The sequence below is a fragment of the Apodemus sylvaticus genome, chromosome 13 (genome assembly GCF_947179515.1).
Source record: "Apodemus sylvaticus chromosome 13, mApoSyl1.1, whole genome shotgun sequence".
NCBI classification, from domain to species: Eukaryota; Metazoa; Chordata; class Mammalia; order Rodentia; family Muridae; genus Apodemus; species Apodemus sylvaticus.
The window spans coordinates 71,488,918-71,514,697 of NC_067484.1; the positions used below are offsets into that span (position 1 = coordinate 71,488,918).

A 25,780-nucleotide genomic window follows, 5' to 3' on the forward strand; every position below is an offset into this window, starting at 1 on the left:
ACTTATCAACCTAAAACCTTCAGCCTCTTCAGAGACCTGAGAAGGATAAATATTATCTCAAACAGGAAATGTAGAGCAAGCAGCTTCTAAAACTGTAGAAATGCTGGCTGTCTAGACAGTCACCTAAGATTCCTCTGCAATGTTGGAACATCTATCTATTCCACCTACTAGCTTATAATATCTGATAGAGTTTTCTGTGAAACAAGAATTATATGAAGGAGTTAACATACCTTGTCCTGGCAGAGTTGAACATTTGATTTTCTTTGTGTCCTGCTTGTCTACCGCTTATACGGCAAACTGTCAGCAGTTAAAGCAAGGGCAGTCTCTTGCCCAGTAGCAGCTTTCTGCAGTTGAAGGCAACTCCATAAGGAGGTTCTTCAGTGCTCATTATCTTCTTTGAAGTAGTATGGGGGTGCTACCAGGAGCTGACATGTCTCATGGTCAAAAAAGTCTTAATAAGATGTCTTTAAATGCCACATTATGTAGATCACCTATCAGTATATTTGAATAGGCAAATGATGCTTGTTTCTAGTTATTTACTATCTGATTAACTTAGAAAACATCTGTGATTAGCTGAACCTAACAAAACCATACATTTGGTTGACTATTAACTTGCATTTCTTAATTATCCTAAACAATTTGTAATGGTAGCTTTCTTTCTTTTTTTCTTTTTTTAAAGATTAATTTATTTTATTTATATGATTGCACACCAGAAGAGGGCATCAGATCCCATTATAGATGTTGTGATTCTCCATGTGGTTACTAGGAATTGAACTCAGGACCTCTGGAAGAGCAGTCAGTGTTCTTAACTGCAGAGCCATTTCTCCAGCCCACAATGATAGCTTTCAAATGAACTGGAACAGGTGTCCACTGTTTTGCACAGAACTTGGTAGTAGAAGAGGCATGGAACAGTTTTGCCCAGTGGTATTGAGATGCCAAATCTTTTAAATTCAGATTTCATTTTAGAGAACCTGACCTAAGTTTGAACTAACAGGTTGGTATGTAGCATTAGTTTCCAAGTTGTCCCCAACAAAACCTAGCCCGAGTCTCTAGCTAATCCCCAACAAGACCAGAGTTTCCAGGTTACACCCTCAACAAGACCAGTGTCTCCAGGTTATTCCCCCAACAAACCTACACCCCCAGGTTACAAGCCCACCCCTTGCCTAATGACCACCAATGCAGAGGGAAGCAAAAATTAAGTTTATGATAGTATTCCCAGCACCAGCCAATTATGTTAAAGGCCATAGCAGCTTTCCAAATATATGCTTGCACATGTACTCCCTGTTTGCTGCTTACTATAAAGCCTTGCCCCATAGACATTCAGGGCTCCCCTGCACCAAAACTGTTCTATGTGACGATGGTGTGTTGGGGGGGCCGAGCTAGCTAGAATAGAATAAAGACCCTGCTGTAAGTTGTATCAGATGGGCTCCTGTGTGTGTGTTTGGGATCACTGACGTTTCCCTGGCATCACAGTATTGTTACTACAGTCCAAGTGGCTCATTATTATGGGATCCCCCTCATCATCTTGGAAACCATTGGGCGTTTATATTATTTTTTGTGGGACATTTTTTACTCTTTTTCGTAAGGTGTTTCATTTATCCAGTGGTCTCCAGAATCCTTAGTTGTATGCTTTTATTCTGGGAAGATACAACAAAACCCTGCCCCAACCCTAATTCTGGGGTCTTCCTTTTTTGGCCAGTTATATCATTCCTAGGGCAAGATGTTTTTTGGAAATAGAGAGTTAGCTAGTTAGTTTGTTTCTTTCTTGTTCTCTTTCTTTCTTAAAATTATTTATTTGTTTGTTTGTTTGTTTATCAATTTATTTATTTATTTATTTATTTATTTATTACATGTAAGTACACTGTAGCTGTCTTCAGATATGCCAGAAAAGGACATCAGATCTCATTACAGATCTGTTGTGAGCCACCATGTGGTTGCTGGGATTTGAACTTAGGACCTCTGGAAGAGCAGTCAGTGCTCTTAACTGTTGAACTATCTCTCTAGCCCCCGAAAATATCTTTCAATTGATACTAAAAAAATTCTTTTGAATATTTGAAGCCAAATATATTTTTGTGGATAAATACACCTATTTCTCTCCTCTCTCTCTCTTTCCCTTTTTTCTCTTTCTCTTTCCCTCCCTGTCTCTCTCTATATTTTTCATATATATAAAATTACACATATATAATTAACATGTATGCATAAAAGTCTAACCATGTTTATTTTCAGATCACAAAGAACATTCACTTTGAATTTCAGCTTGTTGTTTGCAGGCATCTTTTAAATTTAAATCACTGTAATTCTTATATGCCTGCCTCTACTCTCCCAAGTATTGGGATCAAAGGTGTGTGCCTCCCAAGTGCTGGGATTAAAGGTGAACCATCATCACCCTGTCCATCGTTCACTTTAGAAAACAGCTAGTTTATAGAGAGCTGCCTGTCTCTGCTGGGATTCAACGCATGGGCTACTTGCCTTCTTTTAAATATTTTATCTTAGCTCCAAATCATTCCAATTCTTAGAGATTTAGAAAACAAGTTTGAATTGTGTTATCCCTTTGAATTTACTTAAGATATTTTAAATCTCTTAATTGTTTTTTTTTATACCAAACAATAAGAATATCCTTTTTATTGAAGAAGAAAACTTAAAAGCTGATGTCCAAGATGGTGTGGGCCATGTGGCAGTCTACAGTCTAATATTCTAACGTGGAATTAAGACAAGTCGTTTAAGAAAATCCAAGACACTTTTCATGCCAGTAAGGCAAGTATGACTTTGGCAAATTCATTTTAATGGTAGGGTGGTTGGTACCTTTTGAAAGACCAACACCTGCCTAGTCCTGTTTATGGACAACCTGGACAATCTGTGAATGTTCTTAATACATTTTAATATTTTTCTTACAAGCACTCTTTATGGTTTGTTTCTAAGATTGGAGGAATGTTACTTCTGTGTTTTCCATTGCTGCAACAAATTACCTCCCCATAAATTCATGGCTATATTAGCCACATATGACTTGAATTTTCCTATTTATCTTTCTGACCCTATATATTTGGCCTATCTTGCATTTTGTTTTACTTGAGATAATGTTCTAATCCCTAGAATGTGAATATTTACCTCCTGAAGAGGCCAATCTGGATGCAAAGATTTTGGTGACATTATTGTTACATCTGCTCCTGTGTCTACTGAATCTTTGATTTCAATGCCATTTTTCTGTATTTTTAGCTTTGGTCTCTGATTATTTATAGCAGTTTGCCAAATATACTTGTTTTCTGGTCTCTCCTGAGTTTTTTATCTATGGAATCTATTCTGTCCTTCCTTATATTCAGAGCAGTGTTGTTTGTAACAACAGGCATTAAATTATGTAATTGCTCTGTGGCTAGTGTCTCTGATGATGACATATAAGGATTGAATTGAATTTGATTTTGGGGCCTGTGGGAGGGGAGGCCCTTCAAAGCATTTCCCAGTGACAAAAGATCATTCTGAATTCCAAGATTTTTTGTGAAATGAGAGTTACATCAGCTCCTGTATCTACCAGACTGTTAGTTTCAATACCATTTACTTGCAATTTCAATTTTGATCTGAGGAGTCCTTTCACCTGCGTTAAATTGCATCTCTCTTTTTACACAGGCCATAATTTTAATTTCACCTTTGAGTTCTTGGATTCATGATGAGTCCTTGGGAAGTCAATCCACTCCTTCCCAAGATTATCCCTTCTCCTTCTCTCCCTGGGAGCAACGGATCTTCAGCTCCAGTAGTTATTCTATAGCATCAAGCTTTTGGGGACAGAATAAAATGTTCACCTCTGCCCAAGCCTAGAGCCACACTGCCTGAAGTAGCTTGTATTTAGACTGCAATATTTACTTGAGAAATTTCAATCTACATGTTACTCCTTGGCTAAGCTCGTACTTTTTGCTGTGGAGCCTTGAGCCAGGCCTCCCATTTCGTTTCCTTACTGTAGGAACTTGCCTTGGATACCACTTTTGGACCAGTGACAACCCTTGCCATATCACTTGTATACCCCTTGAAAGCCCAGGCCTTTTTTCTGGTCTATATTTTTTAAAACATACTCTTAGAGATGTCTGCAATTGAAGCACTGGGCGTTTTTAGCTATAACTTGACATATAATACTAGCATAGCACATGCTAGAACCAGTATTGGTTGCATCCCTTATCCACTTGTCCAAAGGTGCTTCTTGTGTCTATAATAACTTTTTAACGTTAGGTATTCACATTTTCAAACCACATGGTCTCTATCAGCACCTGTGTTGCATCAGGATCTGATATGGCTTTGTTCACAACTGAGACTAATCTTTATAAAAAATTCATGAAGTTTTCTCCAGAGTCTTGTATAATCTTTGTAAACAAGGTGGACCTTTTTTCCTGGCTCCTTAACTTAGCCCCAAGCTCTTAAAGCCACTAATTGATGTTGTTCTATAGTAGTGTCATTAAGTTGAATTTGTTCTTATATATCATAGTACCACCCTTCACCCAGCAACTTTGACTTTTCATTCCCCTTGCTCTGTTTCACTGTTCAATATTCCTGACTTCTTCCCTCCATCAAGTTAGCCATTGCAGCTGCCAAGTGGCCCTAGGACAGCTGTCATCAATTCCTTCCACTCTTGGGGAATACTTTTGAGTGTCTCAGTTATTTAGAATCTGTTTCACATAAGGTGAGTAGTGCTTCCCATATGAAATCACAGCTTCTTTAAAATGCCTTAGATTTATCATTTCTATAGGATGCCATCCTGTCTCATAACCTTGTTCCACACCATTAGCAGGCATATGCTGTATGGGTACTGGGAAAGTTGAAGATGGTAGTTTTGGAACTCTGGGCCACTCCTCCTCCCACTCTGGTGACTTGGTTTGAAGTTGGCTGTTTCTATGGGCGTGGGCTGTATCATTAGGTTGTCCCCCAGCCTTTCCAGCTTTGTTCTGACCCGCTGCCACAATTTCTTCTTTGCTTTCCTCCTGAGGGAAACTCCTAATCTCTTGCTCAGGCACCAAAATTGAGAGCCCCTTTGTTTTCCTTTTTCCTGCACTCCTTGACTCTCAAGCAGTTCCACTTTCACCCACATTTTTTCCAGTTTCAAAGCCAACTGCAACCTTTAAGAAAGAAGAGAGCAGACATGGACTGGACCCTCTACCATTAATCAGTAATCAAGAAACTGCCCCATAGCTGCATCCCATGGAGGCATCTTCTCAATTGAGGTTTCCTCCTCGTGTCAAATTGACATAAACTAAGTATAAGACAAAGCCATGGAGAGCAAGCCTGTAAGCAGTACCCCCAATGGCCTCAGCATCAGCTCCTGGAGTTCCTGCCCTAATTTCCTTTAATGATGAAATATTTATTTTTTGAGATAGGTCTTAGCATGCTTACCAGGCTAGCCTTGAATCCACAGAGATCTGTCTGCTTTGCTTTTCCAGTGCTAGGATTCAAGCCGTGTTCCATTACACCCCAATGAAAATATGTTTTAAGTGGTTTTCTATGTAGTGAGGAATTATTTAGTAATTCTTCCCACCCTAGTAACAATAGTGGCATTATGGATACTTTATATCAGATAATTGATTGATAGATTCCTCTTGAAAATTTGAGTCACTATATATTATTTTCATATATTTTTGCGTCTCGGTTCACCTGTTTACATGCTATAATAGTTTATTTGCTTATAATTAGGCTTTATATTAATATGTCCAAATACGGGTACAGTTGGGGTGAATGTTTCTCACTGCTCTATGTTCTGTTGGTAGCATTTTGGAATGAGCAGCCAGAGCAGCTGTAGCACAGACGAATAGCCAGGAAGAAACTTTTACTGTTATTTACTCTAAAGTGCTGTGATTAAGACAGGTGTGCCAATGGCCAGCTGACATTGCTCTAGTGTATGTCCTCATTTGAAGGAAACAATGCATTTAACACCTCTGTTACTATTTAAGTTTTTTTGTTTGTGTTTTTTAAGATAAGGTTTCTCTGTATACCTCTGTCTCTGGAACTTGCTCTGTAGACTAGGCTGGTCTTGAACTCAAAGATTCTCCTGCCTCTGCCTCCTGAATGATGGGATTAAAGGTGAGAGCCACTTCTGCATGGGTGTGGTTAAAGGTGTATGCCATTACTCCTGGATAAGTTGTTCTTACACCAACCACTGCCACGGGATGTTGTTAGATTAGCTATTAGTAGTTGAATGTTGTTAATTTGGTCTTGCTCTGATCTGTTATCTTTAACTGCAGTGGATAAAGACGTGCTTCCTTACTTGTTAGTTACCACAGCCCTGCATTACTTCTCTCAGAGACCACAATGAAGTGGTTTTCATATGTTCATATATAAGTTTGCATTTTTGGAAACATGTGAAAGATATACCCATATTTTAGAAGAATCATGATAATTGATGGGTGAATAGGTTTATTTTGAAGATTTGTGTGTATGTATGGTATATATGAGTTTATGTGCATCATGTGGGGACCAGAGGGCATTGGATCCCCTGGAGTAAAAGGTTGTGACTCACCCAGTGTGGGCTGGGAACTGAATTCAGGGCCTGTGCAAGAGCAGTTCATGCTGCGTCTCCAGCTCCTGAAGATGATTTAACGATAACTAACCAAAATAACTATTAAATATGAAATGAAAGCTGGTGGCAGGAATGCTTGTTTTCAGGTACCACGCTATCCAGCTGCAAACATGCCATGTGTGTCTTGCCAGACTCTGAAGCTGGGTGGTGGTGGCCCTGGCTCATATGCTCTGATGCCATGGTTTGAACTTAACTGGCTGGGACTGAGCGTGGCTGTGTGGTGGAGTGCTTGTCTGCTGTGTGCAGGGGACTGGTCCCAGGTGTGGCCATTGTAGCAGTAAGAAGGGTTTGTGAACCCTGCCCCAGGTCAAGTAGGAAGAGGACAAGTGGTATTGGTAGAGGGAGGAGGGAGGTGTGGGAGAAAGGTGATAAAAGAAACAATAAACTGACTTCTGTAGCATTTGATTTCGAACTTTGCATGTCTTGTTCAGATACTGCTCTCAGTATTCATCAATGGAAAGAATTCTGAAGGAAATTGTTTAAACACAATAGTTTTATGAGAAGTTTTACAGGGTCTGTTAATAAAAGAAGAATAAAAATAAATGTTGCAGATTTAATCTAACTTAGCAAGAAGAAAAAAGGACATTTTTATGATGATATGTTTTCTTTAATAAATAAACATGACATTGATGGTATATAGGCTGAACTAGAAGTGTTCCCCAGTAGTCAGGGGAGAGCCTGGTTATAGCAATTGCAGGCTCCTTATACAGAGAGCCAGCTTCTGTACTGTCTTCTTTCGGGTGGAGTTCATGATGTTACACTGGCTCTGATGAGAGCAGAGAGGAGCTGCCAGCATCCAGGAAACTGAGGCAGGCAGGCAGGCAGGCAGGTAGGCAGACTGTCAGTTTGAGGTCAGCTGGACTACATGATAGGATCCTGTCTTAAGACAAACACAGAATGACCTCACCCCCAACCTCAGATAAGTAAAGATTTCAGAATATTTGCTTTGAAATGTGGATTCAATGTAGTCCAGACTGACCCCAAACCCTTGCATAGCTTGGAATTATCTTGAACTCTTGAACTTCTGTTTTCATCTCCTATGTGCCAGGATTACAGACTTGTGCTGCTACGCCAAACCCATGTTGTGATTGGTATACGATTGTTTCAAAGGCCTGATCTGTTTTTTTTTAAAAATCTTATTAGGGTTGATGCTGCTGCTGCTACTCCTAATGCCAGTGATGGTAACATAAAGTGTTCAAAACCTGTGGCTGGTACTACTGCAGATAATGAAGTCATGCAGCGAGATTTTGTATTTGAGGATCAGAAAAATAATGAGGTAAGATTCTAGAAGCATCATTCTAATTGTTTTAGAAGTTAAAGTTACAGCTGAGTAATTTTGCTGACATACTTGTCTCTGTTGTAAATCCCTAAAAATACACATTCTCTGTAGAATTTAGGAATCATGTTAGGTAGAAAGCTAAGTTTAAAGCACTTACTATATTTTATTATTTCTAATCTTTTGTGTGTGTTTGTGTGACAGTGTGATTTTACGCATGCATGGTACATATGTGAAGGTCCGAGGACATCCTTTGGTATTAGTGATTGCATTCAGCCTTGTTGGAGATAGGATAGGCTATTTGACCCAGGAGCTTCCAAGGACCCATCTGTCCAACTTTGCTGTAGGCACTGGGATTGCAGACTTTACTGCTGCACTTTATATGGGCTCAGGATTTAGCTTGTGTGGCAAGCACTTGTACCCAAGGACAAGTTTTCTGTTTCTGTTTTAGACAGGGTCTTACTGTATATCCCTGGCTTGCGCAGAGTTCTCTGTATAAACAAGCTGCCTTCTTCTGTTTCCCAAGTACAGGGATTAAATGTGTGTGCCACCATGCGCAACATCCAACATATTTTAAAAGTATTTCTAGGGCAGGAAGTTTATGATGGTGGCTGAAGTAGTTAGTGGTATTGTGGTTGAGCTTTTATTAGTTTCAAAGCTTTCCATATTTCTTCATACTTCTGAAGAACATAATATAGTACATTTTTCTCTCTGTTTCCTTTACAGTTCTTAGTTGAAATAGACCCGTGTAACAAAAGACAGATTTAAATAATTTTTTTGTACCTTCTTATGTTTGATGTACCACATGTATGCTTAGTGGAGTTCCAGAGGCAAAAATGGGAGGCATTGTATCCCCTTGAGACTGGAGTTAACAATTGTGAGTTACCACGTGGGATCTGGGGATTGAGTCTTGGCCCTCTGAGAGAGTAGCCAGTGTTCTTAACTGCTAAACCACTTCTCTAGCCCCTCCCCTCTTTTGTTTTTTTTAAAGATAGAAAACTCACTATATAATTCTGTCTGGCCTGGAACTAACAATGATCAGCTTGTCTTTCTCTTCTGAATGCTGGCATTAAAGGAGTGGGCCACCAGACCAGGCCTTTAATGTGAAGACACATTAAAGAAGAGAAAAACAAGCTCAGTAAACAATACCTCAAGTACAGGTGGGAAATGGAATAAACACTAAATCTCTAAAGGGTAGCTAAGTGCCACCAATATCCAGAAATGAAGTATAGATGTGTAGGAAATGACCAGGAAAAGGGTTTGAGTAAAAAAAAAAAAGTATTTAGTTCTGTTACAGCAGAGTGATAGAAATCCTAGTGACATAGCCATCTCTCTCTTTCTTTCTGGTAGGGGAGATATCTAAATTGAGGATATCTTATGTATTTAATGTTCTGATACAAAAGGGTGATGTGTTTGTTATTTTCTATTTCAGCTCAGAGTAATGGGTCCAAGAGGGTATGTTGGTATAGTGTGTTATGTTACAGATCTTTTGCTATGATGGGAAACCTGGACTGAGCTCTTGGTGGTACTGCTTAAGCTTTTGGCATAATTCTTTTTTTTTTTTTTAAAGATTTATTTGTTTATTATATGTAAGTACACCGTAGCTGTCTTCAGACACACCAGAAAAGGGCATCAGATCTCATTACGGATGGTTGTGAGCCACCATGTGGTTGCTGGGATTCGAACTCAGGACCTTCGGGAGAGCAGTCATTGTTCTTAACTGCTGAGCCATCTCACCAGTCCGGCATAATTCTTTAAAACAAACAAAAGTTCAAACATAGAAGCTGGGTTTGTATATCAGTGTCTGGATGGTAGAGTTCCTGGATTTGATTCCTAGGACTGAAAGAGAAACAAATACAAATGTAGTATCTTGGACATTCTAAAAGACATGCTTCTCGACATATTTATTTATTTATTTAGCTTTTTTGAGACAGGGTCTTACTCTGTAGCTCTGACTGGCTTGTAACTTGCCCTCTGAGTGCTGGAATAGGGGATGTATAACACCACACCTGGCATTTTTCACACTTTTAAATAAGGAAGTTTTCTTTAGTATATTACTGTGTAAACCATATTAAAAAATAGGTATAATAACAAGCACTTTAAAGTGCTTGTTATTAAAGTTATTTCCCAAACTTAGCATCCCTTTGTCTTTTTAGTATGTGATGTCATGTTTTAGATATTGCTATTTTTGATTATAGGAATTGGCCTCAGTTACAAAATAATCTTCTTTATTCGTATTGGGATTGTAAGCATGAACTGCCACAGGGGTGTGTTTGTCTATATTTGTATATTAAGATGTTTATTGCACATAGAAGCCAGAGATACTAGATCTTCCTGGAGTGAGTGGAATAGATAGTTGTGAGCTGCTTTTTACTTAGCTATAGGAAGCAGGTAAGAGTGATTGCTATTCAGTACAAGATCAAGATGAGGAGAAATAGGCCGGGCAGTGGTGGCACATGCCTTTAATTCCAGCACTTGGGAGGCAGAGGCAGGTGGATTTCTGAGTTCAAGGCCAGCCTGGTCTACAGAGTGAGTTCCAGGGCTACACAGAGAAACCCTGTCTTGAAAAATAAACCAAATCCAAAAAGACCAAAAAAAAAAAAAAAAAAAAAGGCTCCTGTCTCTGCCTTGAGAGTGCCAGGATTAAAGGTGTGTGCCATTACACCTAGCTGGGCTTAATTTTTTGATCACAGTTATTCAAAAAAAGAGAGTGAGCTAGATTCAGTCTCCTAATGTACAGTTTACAAAGGTTTTTATTAAGCAAATGAAATTGTACAGAATTAAATTGGGGGTCTTTAGGATATTCAAAAGTAACCATCCAGAATACTTAGGTAGAAATAGGTCCTCAGGGATGAGGAAATGTTAGCAAGGTGGAAGCACTAAGTATGGATGGTAAGGAATGGGTTGAGGGACGATTGGAAATGCTGCTCAGGTCTTAGTGGTGACTGCTCCTGGCAGTCAGCCCTTGACACCACTGGTGTGATGAACATTGCGACAGTTTACGTGTAGAAGATGAAACTATAGGTCTGAGAATGAGGTTTAATGGAGGGCTTGCTTAGAATGCACAGAGCCTTTGTTTATCCCCAGCACTACAAAAACTCTACAGTGGTGTACTTGTAATTCTAACCTTGGGACAGAGGGAGGTGAATCAAAAGTTCAAAGTCATTCTTGGCTACTTAGTGAGATTTAGGCTAGCCTAGGACACAAGAGAATCTGTCTCAGAGAAACAAAAGGAGGACTAGGAAGCCAAGTGGGGTAGCACTACCTGTACCCTCAGAATATGAGAGGCTGGGGCAGTGGGGATTGCCTTGAATTTGAAACTAGCCTGGGCTATGCACTGAGTTCTAGAATAGCCTGGACAAGAGTAAGACCTTTCCTCAAGAATATCAACAGGGCCTGATGAGATGAGAGCTCTGTGGTTAATAGCAGTTAAGCCTTTGCAGGGTTGAGGGTCAGTAGTAGCACACACGTGAGTCACAATCATCCATAAAATTTGTACTCAAGGAGTCTAACAAACACTCTTTTAACCTGCGAGAGCACCAGCCACGAATGTTTTACACATACACACACACACACATACACACACACATATAGGTAAAACATGTTTGTTTTAAAATTAGTGTGCACGAGCGTGCTTGTCTTGCCATCCCTATGTAAGTATTCTTAAAGAGGAGAAGGTTGGTTTATGACTGGAGAGACAGGAAGACCTTTCTGCTGAAGGCGCTTCTCCTTAGGGCTTCCCTTGCCACCTGAGCTCTCCAGCTGAAGGGTGACTTGAGACCCAGAGTGCCACAAGTTCCCTGTGGAGACCTGATGGAAAGACACATGGGGAGGGAAGGAAGGGGAGAAAGGGAGGCAGGCAGTGACTTCACAGGAAGAGGAGCAGCCTCTTCTAGCTTCCTGTACCATTTTCTTTTTTCTTTTTTTTATTTTCTTAATTTTTGTTTTTGGTTTTTGGTTTTGGTTTTGGTTTTTGAGACAGATCATATAGTTCTCAAGTACTAATATTACATGCCTGTGCCTCTGCAGATGGTTCTGGGCATGAGAATGGTTTTCTTGTCACTTTTCTCTGTATGTGTGTACATGCCAGGGGACAACTTTTAGTGTTCCTATAGAGTTGGTCTATTTGTTTTGAGACACATATTTCACAGACGAGGCTAACTGGCCGGTGAGCACCAGAGTTTTGGAGATCAAAACTCAGGTCTTCATGCTTGTAAGACAAGTACTTTACTGACTGCTCTTTCCAGCCCTTATTTTTCTCTTGTATTACTTCCAATTGCCCCTTTATTTATTACTTCAATAGTTGAAAAGTGCTTTTAAAAGTTGAGCATAGTGGCTCATATATAATCTCAGGGTGGTGCTGCGGCCGGAAGATCACAACTAGGTTGGCCTAGGCTACACAGCAAGATTGATGTCAGTTTGTAGGAATGTAACCATACCTTTCTCCAACTAAATAAACTTAGGGTTGGTGTGGTGATTTAAATGAGAATGGCCCTCATAAGCCCTTATGTTTGAATACTTGGTCCCCACTTGGTAGAACCAACCATTTAGGAAGGATTAGGAGGTGTGGCCTTGTTGGAGGATGTGTCGCTGGGCTAGGTATAGCTAGCCCACACCATTCCCAGTTAGCTCTCTGCCTTCTACTTGTGGATCAGATGTTAAGCTACAGCACCGTGACTGCTGCCATGATCCCCATCCTGACGGTCATGGACTCCAAGTTGCCTTGGCATGGTGTTTTGTCACAGCAGTAGAAAAGTAATTCAGACAGCTGGGGTGTGGCCACTGGCAGAGTACTTGCCTAGCTCCAGAGGGCCCTGGATTTGATTCTCCAGCACCCCTCACTCCCCCACCCCCACAGAAATAAAAATAAAACAGTTGCACAGAGCTAGGCATGGTGGCACATGCCTGTCATTCTAGCACTCTTGAAATAGGGGCATCTCTAGTTGGAGGCTAATATAGGTTAGGCCTTGTTTCAAAGAAAGACACAGGCATTGTGCCAGTTATTTCAAAGTAAAAGTATAGGTTACGTGAGAATTGGTGATAGGATAGCTTGTTTTTATAATGCAGGTTTCTAGATTACCTGATAATCATACTTCTTCCCCCACAGGTCAGGGTTTCTCTGTGTAGACCTGGAATTCATTATGTAGACCAAGCTAGTCTCAACTCACAGAGATCTTCTACTTCTGCCTCACCAATATTGGAATAATATGCCACTATGCCCAGCACAATCTATTTTTTAAATTCTGTCTTAAAAACTAAGGCATATGAAATACTGGATTTTTTTCATGTGCTAGTGGTGGGAGAGCAGGGAGCTAACTGGTTTGGGGCAAGACACAGGTGGAAGGAACAGGATCTTTATTTGAGTGGATAACTCCTGTAGGGTATGTAGCACAGTTACTCAAAAGGAAGGCCTGGAGCTTTTTTCCTTCTGGACTGAGTGCTGGTATAAAATGTTGGCTGGTTACCAGGTACTATCTAGTTGTGGGTTTGGGTTTATTGACTGTTATCCTTTCTGTCTACTGTGGAATCTGGGTTTCTGACGTTTGCCATACCTATTTCTCGTTTGGGTTTGGATTTGGATTTGCTTTCTTACCCTGCTGATTCTCAGCAGGGACCTGTCAGCTCTAGGTAGAATCCTAGCTTGTCCTAGTTCTTCAGACTTTGACCTAATACATAGAAACTTTGAGAATGTATGCCTGCATTTCTAATAACTTTTGATTTTTAGACCGTTGGTTTTCTCACACTGAGTTTCTTTATCTTTTAAAAATAAAACGTTTTGAAAAATCTTAGATTGTTTTGTTTATATGGGTATATTAGTATTTATCATCATAGTAAAATTAATTTAAAATAATTTATTAAATAAATTCATTCATAATTATTTTTTCCACTTATTTTTGTTCTATGTGTATGGGTGTTTTGCCTGCCTGCCTGAATGTGTATGCGCCACATGTGTCAATTTTTTTTTTTCCCTTGGAGGCCTGAAAAGAATGTCAAATCCCCTGGAACTGGAGTTGTAGATGTGCAGTGTGGATGCTGGGCATTGAACCTTGGCCCTTTCTTTGCAAGAGCATACGAATTCCTAACTCCTGAGCCACCTCTTTAGCCCCTTATTTATGATAATATTAATGGGATTGTTTCCTCTCTCTCCTTTGTTCCCCTACTCTGTCTTTGAAGCACTCCCTCCTTGTTTCTCAGTGTGCCTTGAATCTTCCTAGCTTTAGTCTGTTATCCTCTGAATAGTTGGGATTATGGGTTCCATCATGTTTGGCTGGAGCCTTCCATCCAAGTTTGTGTGAGTTGTACACGTGTGTGTGTGTGTGTGTGTGTGTGTGTGTGTGTGTGTGCGTGCGCGCGCGCGCGTGCATGTGGAGGTCAAAGGCTGACATCAACTCTCCTCTTCATTACTCTCTGCCTTAGTTTTTGAGACAGAGATTCTTGCTGAACCTGAAGTTGGCACTTTGGTAGATTTAGAAGCCAGTCCGTCCCATGGGGCCTCAGTCTCAGCCTCCCCAGTGCCTGCGCTGCTGGGGCTAGCTTGTCATGTAGGTCTTCATGCTCGCAGAGACACACTCTGTTAATAGGCTGAGCTCTTTCCCTAGATACCACCTTTTTTTTCTTCTAAATAGCTGTTTTCATAAAAGGTTTCATTTGTGGGATTGCATTCATTTATGTTTGTAAATTTAATGCCTGCTTAAAGGACAGGTGGAGGAGTCTCCTATTTGCCTTTTGTATTCAGTACACTGCTGTGGATTTGACTGGACAGAGAGTAGCAAACAGTTCAACTTCGTGGAGATACGTAGTTGGAAATGTAGCTTCTCAAGAGTCTAAGAAGGTTAGCAAGAAAAGTGCATGCCACACAAGCCTGTCAGTCCCTAGAACCCATAGAGGAGGGAGAGAATGAATTCCTACACTTGATCTTAGCCAAAAGGCCGAGAAGCGATGAGAATGAATTCCTGAAAGTTGTCCTCTGATCTCTACACACGCACTTTGGCATGTGTGCACATGCAAAAACATACTAATAATGAATTAAAAAATAGGAATTGAAGTTTTTGCTGATTTTAAAAATTATAAAAGATGTGAAAATGTTTATACACTTTGTAGTAATTTTGAAGAGATTTGTATTATATTTGGGAGGTTTTTATTTTGTTCATTCATATAGCTTAGGCTGGTCTGTAGCTTAGGATGAGCTCAGATTTTGAGTCTAATTGCCTCTGCCTCTTGAATGCTGAGATTAGAGGCATGTGCCACCATACTTGGTTTTCTTGTCAGGGGTAGTATTAATAAACTCATTGAAAAGTAGATTGTTCTGTGCTTCTGAGGCTCACGTGCCCTCCCCAACCCTTCCAGGAAAGAAATTATTTTAAATGTACACAGGCCAGAGCCTTTCCTATCAGTTCAGAACTGTCACTTTTAAAGGACAGAACCCTCCCCCCCCCAGACAAGGTTTTTCTGTTGTAGTCTTGGCTGTCCTGGAACTCACTCTGTAGACCAGGCTGGCCTTGAACTCACAGAATTCTGCCTGCCTCTGCCTCCCATGTGCTGTGATTAAAGAAGTGCACTACCACTGCCTGGCCAAAAGAGAATTCTAAGCAAAGAGGATATTAGTGATTATTAATTACAAGGAGAGAGAAAACCAACTTCTCTGCAAATACTTAATATGTGTCAGATTTTCAGGGAGAGTAAACTTTGTGTGAAGAACTGCTCTAATGCCCTAATCCAGATTGGCACCTTTCTCTGATGCCCAAGTATTGGAGCTGATAAACAGTGGTGGTGTTCTTTTGTCAGTCTGTAGGTATTCTCTTAGAGCCTTGTAGTGACCACGGGGATAGTGAAGATGGCTGTCCTGAGAGGTAAGCCTTTTTTGTTGTTGCTGATAAATTGTTTTGAGAATTGGAACAACCTCTTCACAGTTTTTTGGTTGAAAGTTGGGTTCATCTATACATTATAAGACATAGGGTAAAAAGAAAATCGGGCTTCTTTAATTTTAATGGTAGTTAGATATATTAATAGCCACAAATATTTACAGTTTCCTAGCCACAGACAAATATTAGTTATGAACATATTCAGAGAGAACACAGCTTTCTTTAGAGATAACGAAAACTTTGATTTATAGAACAATTAGAACTTGATACTGTAAACAGACCCAATTGTCTGGGAATTGTGGCCAGTCAACCAAAACTTTATAAAATACTTGCTTAGATGGGCAAGTAAGTGTGGGATATTTTTGGTCCCTGCTACTCCTCCTCACTGTGTCCAAGGGTAATCTTTCTATTTGGTGCTTGTTACATCACCCCATCCATGTTAGCGTGTCTGAGACACAAGGTCCACCAAATGTAGTGTCTCCTCACATACAGTCCCTTTAAGGAAAAGGGGTTTTAGTCAGTGGATGAAAGTTTTTTCCAGTCTCTTGGGTCTTGTACCCTTTGCATCATTCTTTCAGAAGTCACCAGGATGTATAACTTCATAGTCTTAGCAAAAGTGATACTCTGTAATGAGAGCTCTGATAATACTACATTTCTGGTTTGCTGATAGCCTGTTGGTTAGGTAATGTTTTAATGCTGTTGTCTTTGAGTAGAAACCTGTTGTTGGAGGGTAAGTAAATTCTTTGGAGCCATGTCTCTGGAGTGTCCTCACACTCTGAAGGTCCACAGTCTTCCTGCTTACAGCAGTTCCTTGTGCCTCCTTTCAGGAGGCAGGGCTGGTCTTCTTCCCAGCCCAGGGAGTTTTAGAGCTATGGGCTGAAGATAAAAGATGAACAGGCATCTCCAGAAAGATGACATCAGGATATGGTAGAACAATAAGTATCTATTTAGTGAGGACCCAGTCTTTTTGGAAAACTCTTTGCTCTTCAAGTCCTGTCTAGGTTAGCAAACTTGTTGTAGATCCAGAGTACTTTGTCTAGGTAGATTGCATTTTGCATGGTTAATACTCAAGTTTTTTAGATTTAGATAGTTATGTCTTTCAGAGTAAGTCTTGAGAGTGAATCTAACTTATTGTACTATATTTGCTCTCAGCCTAAATAAAAGATGTTGAAGAAATCTGGTGGTGGTGGTGCACACCTGTAGTCCCAGCACTTGTGAGGCAGGGGTGTAGAAAAGAGTGCAGCCTGGTTTACAGAGCTGGTTCCAGGACAGCCAGGGGCCATGCGGAGAAACCCTGTCTTAATCCTCCCACCCCACGCCCCAAAAAGAAGGTCTTGAGCAGTTCAGGGGCTTTAGTTTATTTCTCAGGCCACCGAGGGTAAGATACTTCCATATAAAGAGATAATTTCTTGTGTTTAAATCAAGGCTTGGCTTCCAAGTGTTCACCACTTTTATGACCACTTAAAGAGGCACTTAGGTATATGCATTTTAAATTAACACAGATGTGTTTGAGGAGAATTTCCCATCGCGGGCATCAGTAACACTTGCTTTGCTTACTGGCCAAAGAGGCCAGTAAGAGATTGTGACAACTTACATGATTCTTAAATAGAGGTTCATTTTTCTGGGGAACTACAAGGTGAATTAAACTTTCCTTTTTTCCTCTTTCTTTTTTGATGTAACCTTGGATTACAGTATACACTTTCAATAGTACTTGGCCTTAAAGGACAGACCAAAACTTCTTTAAAAGTCTTTGCATGGATAGAATAAACCTGTTGGTTAAAACTAATATTTGTTTTATGGATTCTTTTTCTAATATACATCAGTTCTCATTGGCTGCTGTAATTGGTTTTTAATTTTCCTTTCATAAAGATTTTTCTTTTGGGGATAGTTTATGTGGGGAGGGAGTGATAGAGAATATTACTTAATTTTCTAAACCTGAAGTGAGTCTGTGGATCTTTTCAGTATTGTGTGATCTTTTCAGATATAGGGCTCCAAAGAATGGGCATATGCCCTGTTGATAACTTTTTCCTCTCAAAATTTTAAATGCTAATTATATTGGGTAAGAGAAGAAAGAATCTAGGTAAGAAGTATTAAAAGTAACCTTTCTATTCTTTGCTTGCTAATAACTATATTTGTGTTTTTAGGAAGGAATATTTATTATGTGACAGTGATAAATTGCCACACTTGATTCTGGTAAGAACTGTCTTTATATTATAGTTCTTAAAAATGTTGCTTAATGTGCCAGTTATTATATCTGGCCATTAGTTCTTATATTGGATAAGTTGAAAGGAGTCAAATATATAAAAGTTAAGCAGTAACTAATGTTACAAAATTATGGGTTAAGAAAGTACTTTCCTATATTTGAGACCCAAATTTGGTTTCCTAGTAAGAGATTATGAAGTGAAAATTTAAAATTGAGTGTAGTTTGCTTGGGGCTGGAGAGATGGCTTTACCCATTACGAGCACTGGCAGCTCTGCTTTTTTAGTGATCCTGAGTTCAATTCCCAGCAACTACATGACTTATAACTGTCTATTCATAGGATTCAGTGCCATCTTCTGGTGTGCACAAGCAAAGCGAGCACCCATACCCAAGAAATTCAGACAAGCCTTTCCCCCTGGGCTTGATTCTTAGCACCCATACGGTGTCTCATAGCTGAGGCCCTCTTCTGGCCTCCTGGGCATTAGGCATGCATGTGGTACATATTATATATGTGCAAGCAAAAGCCGTCTCCCCTATGTACAGATAAGTAGAAATGGGACAGTTGGTTTTGTTGGCCCAATAATAAAAAGTACACAGGGATATGTGTATGTGCAGATTGTCTCTGAGCCACTTGTAAAGAGAGTCATGGTTATGAAATGCATTTTTTTATTTTATAATACAGGATTCTAGTAGCAAGATACGTGATTTGAATGCCAACACTGAATCGGAAGTAACCGAAGGTCAGAGTGTTGGCGGCATTCAGGGAGAAGCAGCATGCATACACATTGCACATTTAGATCTGAAGAATGTTTCTGATGGTGATAAATGGGAAGGTAATTTTACCCAAGCATGTTAATTTCCCAAATACTGTTACTTGTAACTGAAATAACCCAAAGCATGACAAGACTCCGACCCTCTTCTGGTCAGTGTCTGTCTTCCTGATCTGTTCTCTCTGAAAAAAAATGAAGTTTACTATTTGTTTTGTTTTTCCCAACTGTACTAGTAGGGCAGTTCTCTCATGGTAGAATGTAACTGGGCTATTAGCTATGCTAGCTGCCAACGTGCAGTGATGCATGCCTGTGACCTCAGCATTTGGGGAGAGCAAGGTGATCGTGAGTTTGAAGACCAGACCATCTCAGCACCCTTCCCCAATGCACCTCCCTCAAAGAAAGATCAAAATTTATTAAAAATAAAAAGTGCCCTAGATTAGAATAAAATAGATTGTTAAACAGATGCTATCTCTTGGTCTTTGAAAATTCAGCATATTAAAGTTTTGAGGATTTTTACCAGTTTAAACAGGGTGTTTAGCTACCTTATAACCATCAGCAACAGGTTTTTATGTTTTTAATTCTTCACTGGTACTTCTAAACAAAGATTGTACTATATAGATTGTGAAAGTATTTTGAGGAGATGCTAAAATTTCTTAAAACTTAGCAAATTTACACTGAAAATTTTTGGTAAAGGTTTTATAGTAAAAATACCATAAATTGTAAACAACTATGGGATTTAAGTGAATTATTTACATGCTAAAATATTTACTTGGGAAAAACACTGAAGAATCTATTATTTACTTAGAAGTCCATAAAAAAAAGATGGCTGATGACATGGATAAATACTGTTAACAAATGTGGTCCAGTGTCCGTGGTTAGTTAGAACCTCTGTCAGCACTGTGTCCTGTATTGTTATCAACTGTACTGTAAGTTTAGATCCATGACTCTGTGATCCATCAGCCTTCCTAATGAGAACATGGAACAACTCAGGAGTCCTAAGCCCAGCTCCTGTTGGTACGGCCAGAGACACCCCCCACCCCCAGGTTGTGTCTTGGCAAGTTATTTTGACGATAGACACACAGTGGCAATAGCAGAGGAATCACAGTGCCAGAGCCCTGAGTTCCTTTGCCACTCCATCTGACTGTAGTTTTAATGTGTAGGTTTTTGTTGTTGTTGTTCTTGATTTTTAATCTAAAGTCCAGCCGTGTGTTAGAAGTTTTTTGGCAAACCCTTGTCTGTGCCAATATTTATTACTGTGACCCTGCCGCATCCATAACCATTCTAGGTCTCCGTCTTTGCCATATGTAAGTGGCCTATTATGAGGCTAACTTCAACTAAATGAAGGCTCTGACTTATTCAAAACTCTTAGACTTAATGCAGAAGGTCCCCTGAGTTAGGAGATGTTAGCATATTGGTGACAGTGAAGATTGCATGTTCTGTATGTGGAAAGGAAAGGAACCTTTGTAAGAATGGAGTCTCTGAACATAAGGATTAGGATACTTTTGTCTCTTCTAGTGGGAGATGGCAAATAACTAACCTGTGATCTCTGACTGGAGGCTCTGCCCCTGTGTTAAACACAAAAGAATGAACAATTGCCATGGTTTGGAGAGACTGTCTCTATAGCTTGAGCTTTTTAGAGGTTGTTCAAGGAGAACCTGATGCTGGACTCCCCACCCCCACCCCCCATCAGGATTCCTCTTGTCAGAGGAAAGGAGAGATCCTGCTCTTTAGTGCCTCCCAACCCCCATCAGTCACAATAAGTCTGCGAAGGTTTTTCTCTTTCCAGAAGTGGGTGGGGGGGGGGGTCAATGACCTTCAGAACCTCAGTGCTAGTGGACAGATGAGAGAAGGGTTGTCATTAATGTTATTAATGTTGTTCTAACTTTGCCACAAATGAAATATTGACTTTATTTTACAATTAGGTGTTAGAATATTTTTGCTAAATCTCAAGATAACAGCTTTCTTTAGACTGTATGTACTTTGAAATCTGTAGACATATTTTGTTTGATGTGACTCCAATAGAGAAAGGGGAATAATTTCACAAATTCTGTCCCTCTTGACTAGTAAGTGAGGCTTTATTTTTTCTTTTTCCTCAAAGGGTAGTTAACAGAACACAGTCAGCAGGCAGGTTGTATATCCCTACCTCAGCCAGTATGAATTTGTAGTAGCTGTTCAAAGAGTCATAATGAAGGTGGACGCCATCTTTCCCTCAGATTTTCTGCTGATAACCTTGGAATGACATACAACAGTAGTATTTTTATGAAGTATGAACAAAAGGGAGACTTTTCGTTGTTTCTTTTCTCTTTTTGGTCCTGGGATTCAACCTAGAGTCTTCTGGATGCCAAGAAGCACTCTACCACTTAACAATACCATCCTCAGCCTTCAAAGGGAGGGTTTTTTTTTTTTTTTTCCCCTGTCAACCATACTAAAAGGCTTCAAACATGTGGTTAAGATGGTTTGGCTCATCAACCTTGTGTCTGAATTTTAATATCAGTTTTGAGTTTGCTTTACTTGCTGAAATAGAAATGTTAAAGTTTGTTAGTAATTTCTTTGAAGCAGGTTTTTGAGCCGAATTCCTGGCTGGTCCTGGGGAAATGCTTTTGTGCCCTTGGCATTGTGTTATGTGTTTGGTTTGTTCTGCCTGGTCTGTGTGTTCACTTTAGTATTTTTTGCCATTTTTTCCATTTTATTAGCGTCATGCCTTATCACTTTCCCCCTCATTGATTTCAAAACAATGCATCTGCAGAGAGATGGGGAGGGTAAGTACGGCTCGCCATAGCTCAGCTTTGCTTCGCTTCTGTGGTTCACTTGGTTTGTCTTTGTTAGCCCTTCTCCTGCTGTCCCCAAAGGAAACTTCTGTGTTAAAAACTCAGAAAAAGTTGTTTGTAATTTCTTTTCTTAAAATGTTAAAATTTTTTGTAAAATGTTCATTATTAGTATCTCTGCTGGGACACAGGTACAAGGGTTGCTTTGAAATCACTGTATTGTTGAGTTATTGTGGGATTACATACTTGTTACCCAAGTTTTAGTCAACCAAAATGATCTAGGCCTTAAAGGCAAGGTAAATTATTTTCTAAAAACCATTAAAAGATAATGCTTAAATGGCTAATGCATAGCATTAAACTAAATTGCTGAAGTGGCTATCTTGATTATCATTTAAAGAAAAATACAGCTTTTTAAATTTTAATATTGTTAATACATTGTTCCATTTGTTTTTGCTTTTGCAATAGCTATCTCAATCAAGATTTAAATTTTTAGTTCTAAGATATACCTAGAAGTTCTTCTTTCCCCAAACTCCAGTGATGCTTACAATTAATGTTGTATTTGGCATATATTTATAGATGGTATGAGAAGAGATAAAAGTTATTAACATGGCTTCAGTGGAGAGTACACAGGATCACTGTAATATAGTCAGTGTGCTTAAGGGGGAACCAGAGGTGTTTCATTTTCATTAAATACTGTTGTGGGATTAAAGTAAGAGAGTGTGTGTGTGTGTGTGTGTGTGTGTGTGTGTGTGTGTGTGTGTCTGTGTCTTTTATTCATAGGAACCTAATATCAGGAAATCACTTAACATTTTAATGTTAACAGTTAACATTATTTCCTATTATTTAACATTTTGTGGACAGGTTAAAGTTAGCTCCTCATTTGGAATATTAGAATTCTTACAGCATTAGCTCCATTTCTTAGTATTCTGTGTAGTGGGGGAGGGGGGCTTTCATATTTTAACATAGTCAGCCACTATCTGATAGAAACTGTTCACTGTTTCTAAGGAAAGACTTGTATTTGAAAAAATGCTTTTCTGTATATCATTTTTAGAATAATGAGTTAGGATTATGTTATATGACATCTTTAAAATTAAATTTAAGAAACTTAATAGTGTCCTTTCTTGCCTTTTAGTGGGTTTAGGCATTTAAGTGGTATTTCTTAGTGAGTGAATATGAAGAATGTAGAATCAGCAGACATTATGAATATGCTAGTATTTCTTGCTTTGATGGTTTTCTCTACTATATATAAAATGAAGCCACTATACAATGATGTAGGCTTAAGACACCCATAATCTTATCCTTGTGTTTGTTTCACAGAGCCATTTCCTGCATTTAAGTCTTGGCAGGAAGACTCTGAATCTGGAGAAGCTCAGCTGTCTCCACAGGCTGCAAGGATGACTCACCATCCCCTGGGAGAGGACTGCCCTCCAGTATTATCTCATCGTAGTTTAGATTTTGGGCAAAGCCAACGTTTCTTACATGATCCAGAAGCATTGGATTTCTCGTCAAAGGCACTGTCCTTCACTAGGTATGTGATCTCTTGTATTTGAGAGACAATTATTACTCTGTACATAAATCTTCCAGGCCTGAATTGAAATCTGTCTCTCCATCCGACTGCTGTTGAATTTTGAATTTATTGAGGTTACATATTGGGGTTTACTGTTAAATTGTGGGCGGTTTTTGTGGTTTAGTTCTCATGTATTCACTAATAATTGGAGTGCAGGAGTCTGAAAGGGAGAAGCTGACTGGTTTGTACTGCTCTAATTGAAATTTAATGTTAATTGAGATATAATGGTTTGGGCCTGAGTGTCTACTGCCAAATGGATCTCTGACCTCTATGTTCTATGTGGGAGAAGCGGGGCTGGGATGGGGTGGGGTGGCGTGAGGATACAAAAAGAAAATGCAAAAAAGAAAAACAACAACAAAAATCCTTGAAATGTCCAGGCTGGCAGAGGCACAGAGAACTTTTGTGGAAAAGGGACTGTTGTCTCTCCTGTAGAGTTCCATGGCTTCATTCATTTGGTTTGGCAGTGCCAAGACAGCAATGTCTGTCTTCTAGATTCAAGCTGGAATGCTTTTTTCAGCTTATGGAGTTGGAACAGTATCAAGAAGCCAGAGTTTGCTAAGAACCAACACCATAGCTTGTCGTTCATATTTAACAAATTAATTTTGCTGTTGAGTCTCTGATTACTTTTATTCAGATAAGTGTAAAATGTCTTTATGATGATGTGTTGGGGACAGGCTCTTGTCCTGTGACAGGTATGTGAAAGGGAAAGGACAGCTTAGTAGAGTCAGCTCCTTCCCTTCTACCATGACTTGGGGTCTGCCTATCAAACTCAGGTCATTAGGTCTGCACAGCAAACACCTTTCTTTGTCTGTTGATGGTCTGAAAAGATAGACACTTGATGGCGCACATGAAGAACAGATACTAACGACTTAACCTCTTCCAAAGAATGCCTCCACATGAAGTAGGCAAGTTTCAGGGTTGCTGCTGCATCTTGAGGAAATTTGAGTAGCCATAGGTTGAGATTTAATACTCCTTTCCCAGCTAGTCTCCAGACTTACAGTGAACGGGAAACTTACATAGTCCATAACATAAACCACATTTTTTTAGGCTTAGAAAGACTTCTTTGGGATGGGAACAAGTTGCATCATCAGACCTTGGAACCTGTTATCTATATCTCATAAATAGAAAGGCTCATTTGAGCACCCCAGTCCTTCCAGTATGCCTATATTCTGAGTTCTGAGCTCCCCCAGGTGGCTGACCTGAATACATACTGTACTAAGGAATGCTAAAGAACTAGGACAGAAGTTAAAAACACAGAAATCCCTCAGTGGCCTCTTCTCACGGCAGAGGCAATACCTCTGATAGGTTCAGCGGCATGACAAGATGCTTTTACGTTAACATTGTCAAAGTAAAATTCAAGTTATATAAGAGCTTTAAAATACTTGCACAAGCCAGGAGGTGGTAGTTCATACCTTTAATCATAGCTCTAGGGAGGAAGAGGCAGGTTGATCTCTGAGTTTGAGGCCCTGGTTTACAGAGCAAGTTTCAGGACAGACAGGGCTACACAGAGAAAAAACTTGCATAGGTAAAATGACTACAAACAAGTACTCTGGTTAATAAAAGCAGCTTTTCAGAAATTATAAAATTCTTTGTTTATTTAGAGACAGGGTTTTGTGTGCTTCACCTATGTTCAGAGTGCTAAGATAACAGGCATGCATGCTATGCCTGGTTTATATGGTGCTGAGGGTCAAGCACAAGGCTCCCTGTTCCCAGACTTCCACTTAACATGCATTTTGCTATCAGATAGTTAATTTTGTTTAGTAGCAATGAAAAGAGCTTATCATCTTTAGAGCTAACATTGAGGTGGGGGTGACTGGAGAGATGGATCCAGAGGCTAAGTGCTTATAGAGGGCCTAAGTTCCATTCCATGCACCCACATTGTATAGCTAACAACTGTGCATAATTCCAGCTTCCAGAGATCTGATGCCTTTTTGTGGCCTGGAAGGTGGCTTGGTGACTGAGAGCATACTGATCTTGCAGAGAACCCTGCTTGTTTTCAGCACTTGGCCGTGTAGTCCACAGCTGCATGGAACTCCATCTCTAGGCGTGTCTGATCCCGCTGGCCTCTTCTCAGGAAACCGCCTTGAATATTTTCTGTAGGAAAATATGGAACAAGCAGACATTAGAAATGATACTAAATAGGAAAGAATCTCTTGGTAGCACAGCAGCAGTGCATTTATTTGTTTGTTTGTAAAGAACCTTTGTGTAGGGTTGGAGCACAGTAGAGGAGCAGAGCTGATTCCAGTGCCCATATCAGTGGCTTACAGCCCTGTAACTCAAGCTTCACGGGGCCCTGCTGCCTCTGCCTAAGGTGGACACTGCACTCTCTAGTTCAGGTTGTCCTAGAACTTGTTTTATAGACCAGGCTGCCCTTGAACTCATAGATTGCCCTGAAGACTCTACAGTAATTTTAAAAATGTATTTATTGTGGGAGAGGGAAAGGACTGTATGTTGTGAGGGATCCATATCACTTCTAACTCTTTGTGGGTTAAAGAGATTAAACTCAGGTCACTAGGTTTGGGCAGCAAATGCTTTACCTGCTGAGGCATCTTGCCTAGCTCTTGTGTAGAATTTTTACAAGTTATTTACAGCAGCTTTAGGATGCAGATATTATATGGAATGAGATAGTGATTATTGGTAAATTTAAGAATGCAAGATACGATTTGAAGTCTTTACTGTGAGTTGCATGATTTGTGTGGCTTTTTCTATTACTGTTGTGTCCCTTTTTGGAGGGTTTTTAGCGTCAGCATCGAATATAAACACAAGGTTTTAACCTCAGTGGGAGAATGTGTG

The 25,780-nt window shown here is 39.7% G+C and overlaps 1 protein-coding gene across 1 annotated transcript in view; it reads left to right on the forward strand.

Moving 5' to 3' along the window:
* The window catches only part of Fam13b (family with sequence similarity 13 member B), an 87,736-nt gene that overhangs the window by 45,501 nt on the left and 16,455 nt on the right, over nucleotides 1-25,780 (forward strand). Inside the window, 6 exon segments of the mRNA XM_052156122.1 lie at nucleotides 7,691-7,823; nucleotides 15,609-15,673; nucleotides 17,830-17,878; nucleotides 18,568-18,718; nucleotides 21,349-21,414; nucleotides 22,738-22,948. Coding sequence (XP_052012082.1) covers nucleotides 7,691-7,823; nucleotides 15,609-15,673; nucleotides 17,830-17,878; nucleotides 18,568-18,718; nucleotides 21,349-21,414; nucleotides 22,738-22,948 — 675 coding nt within the window.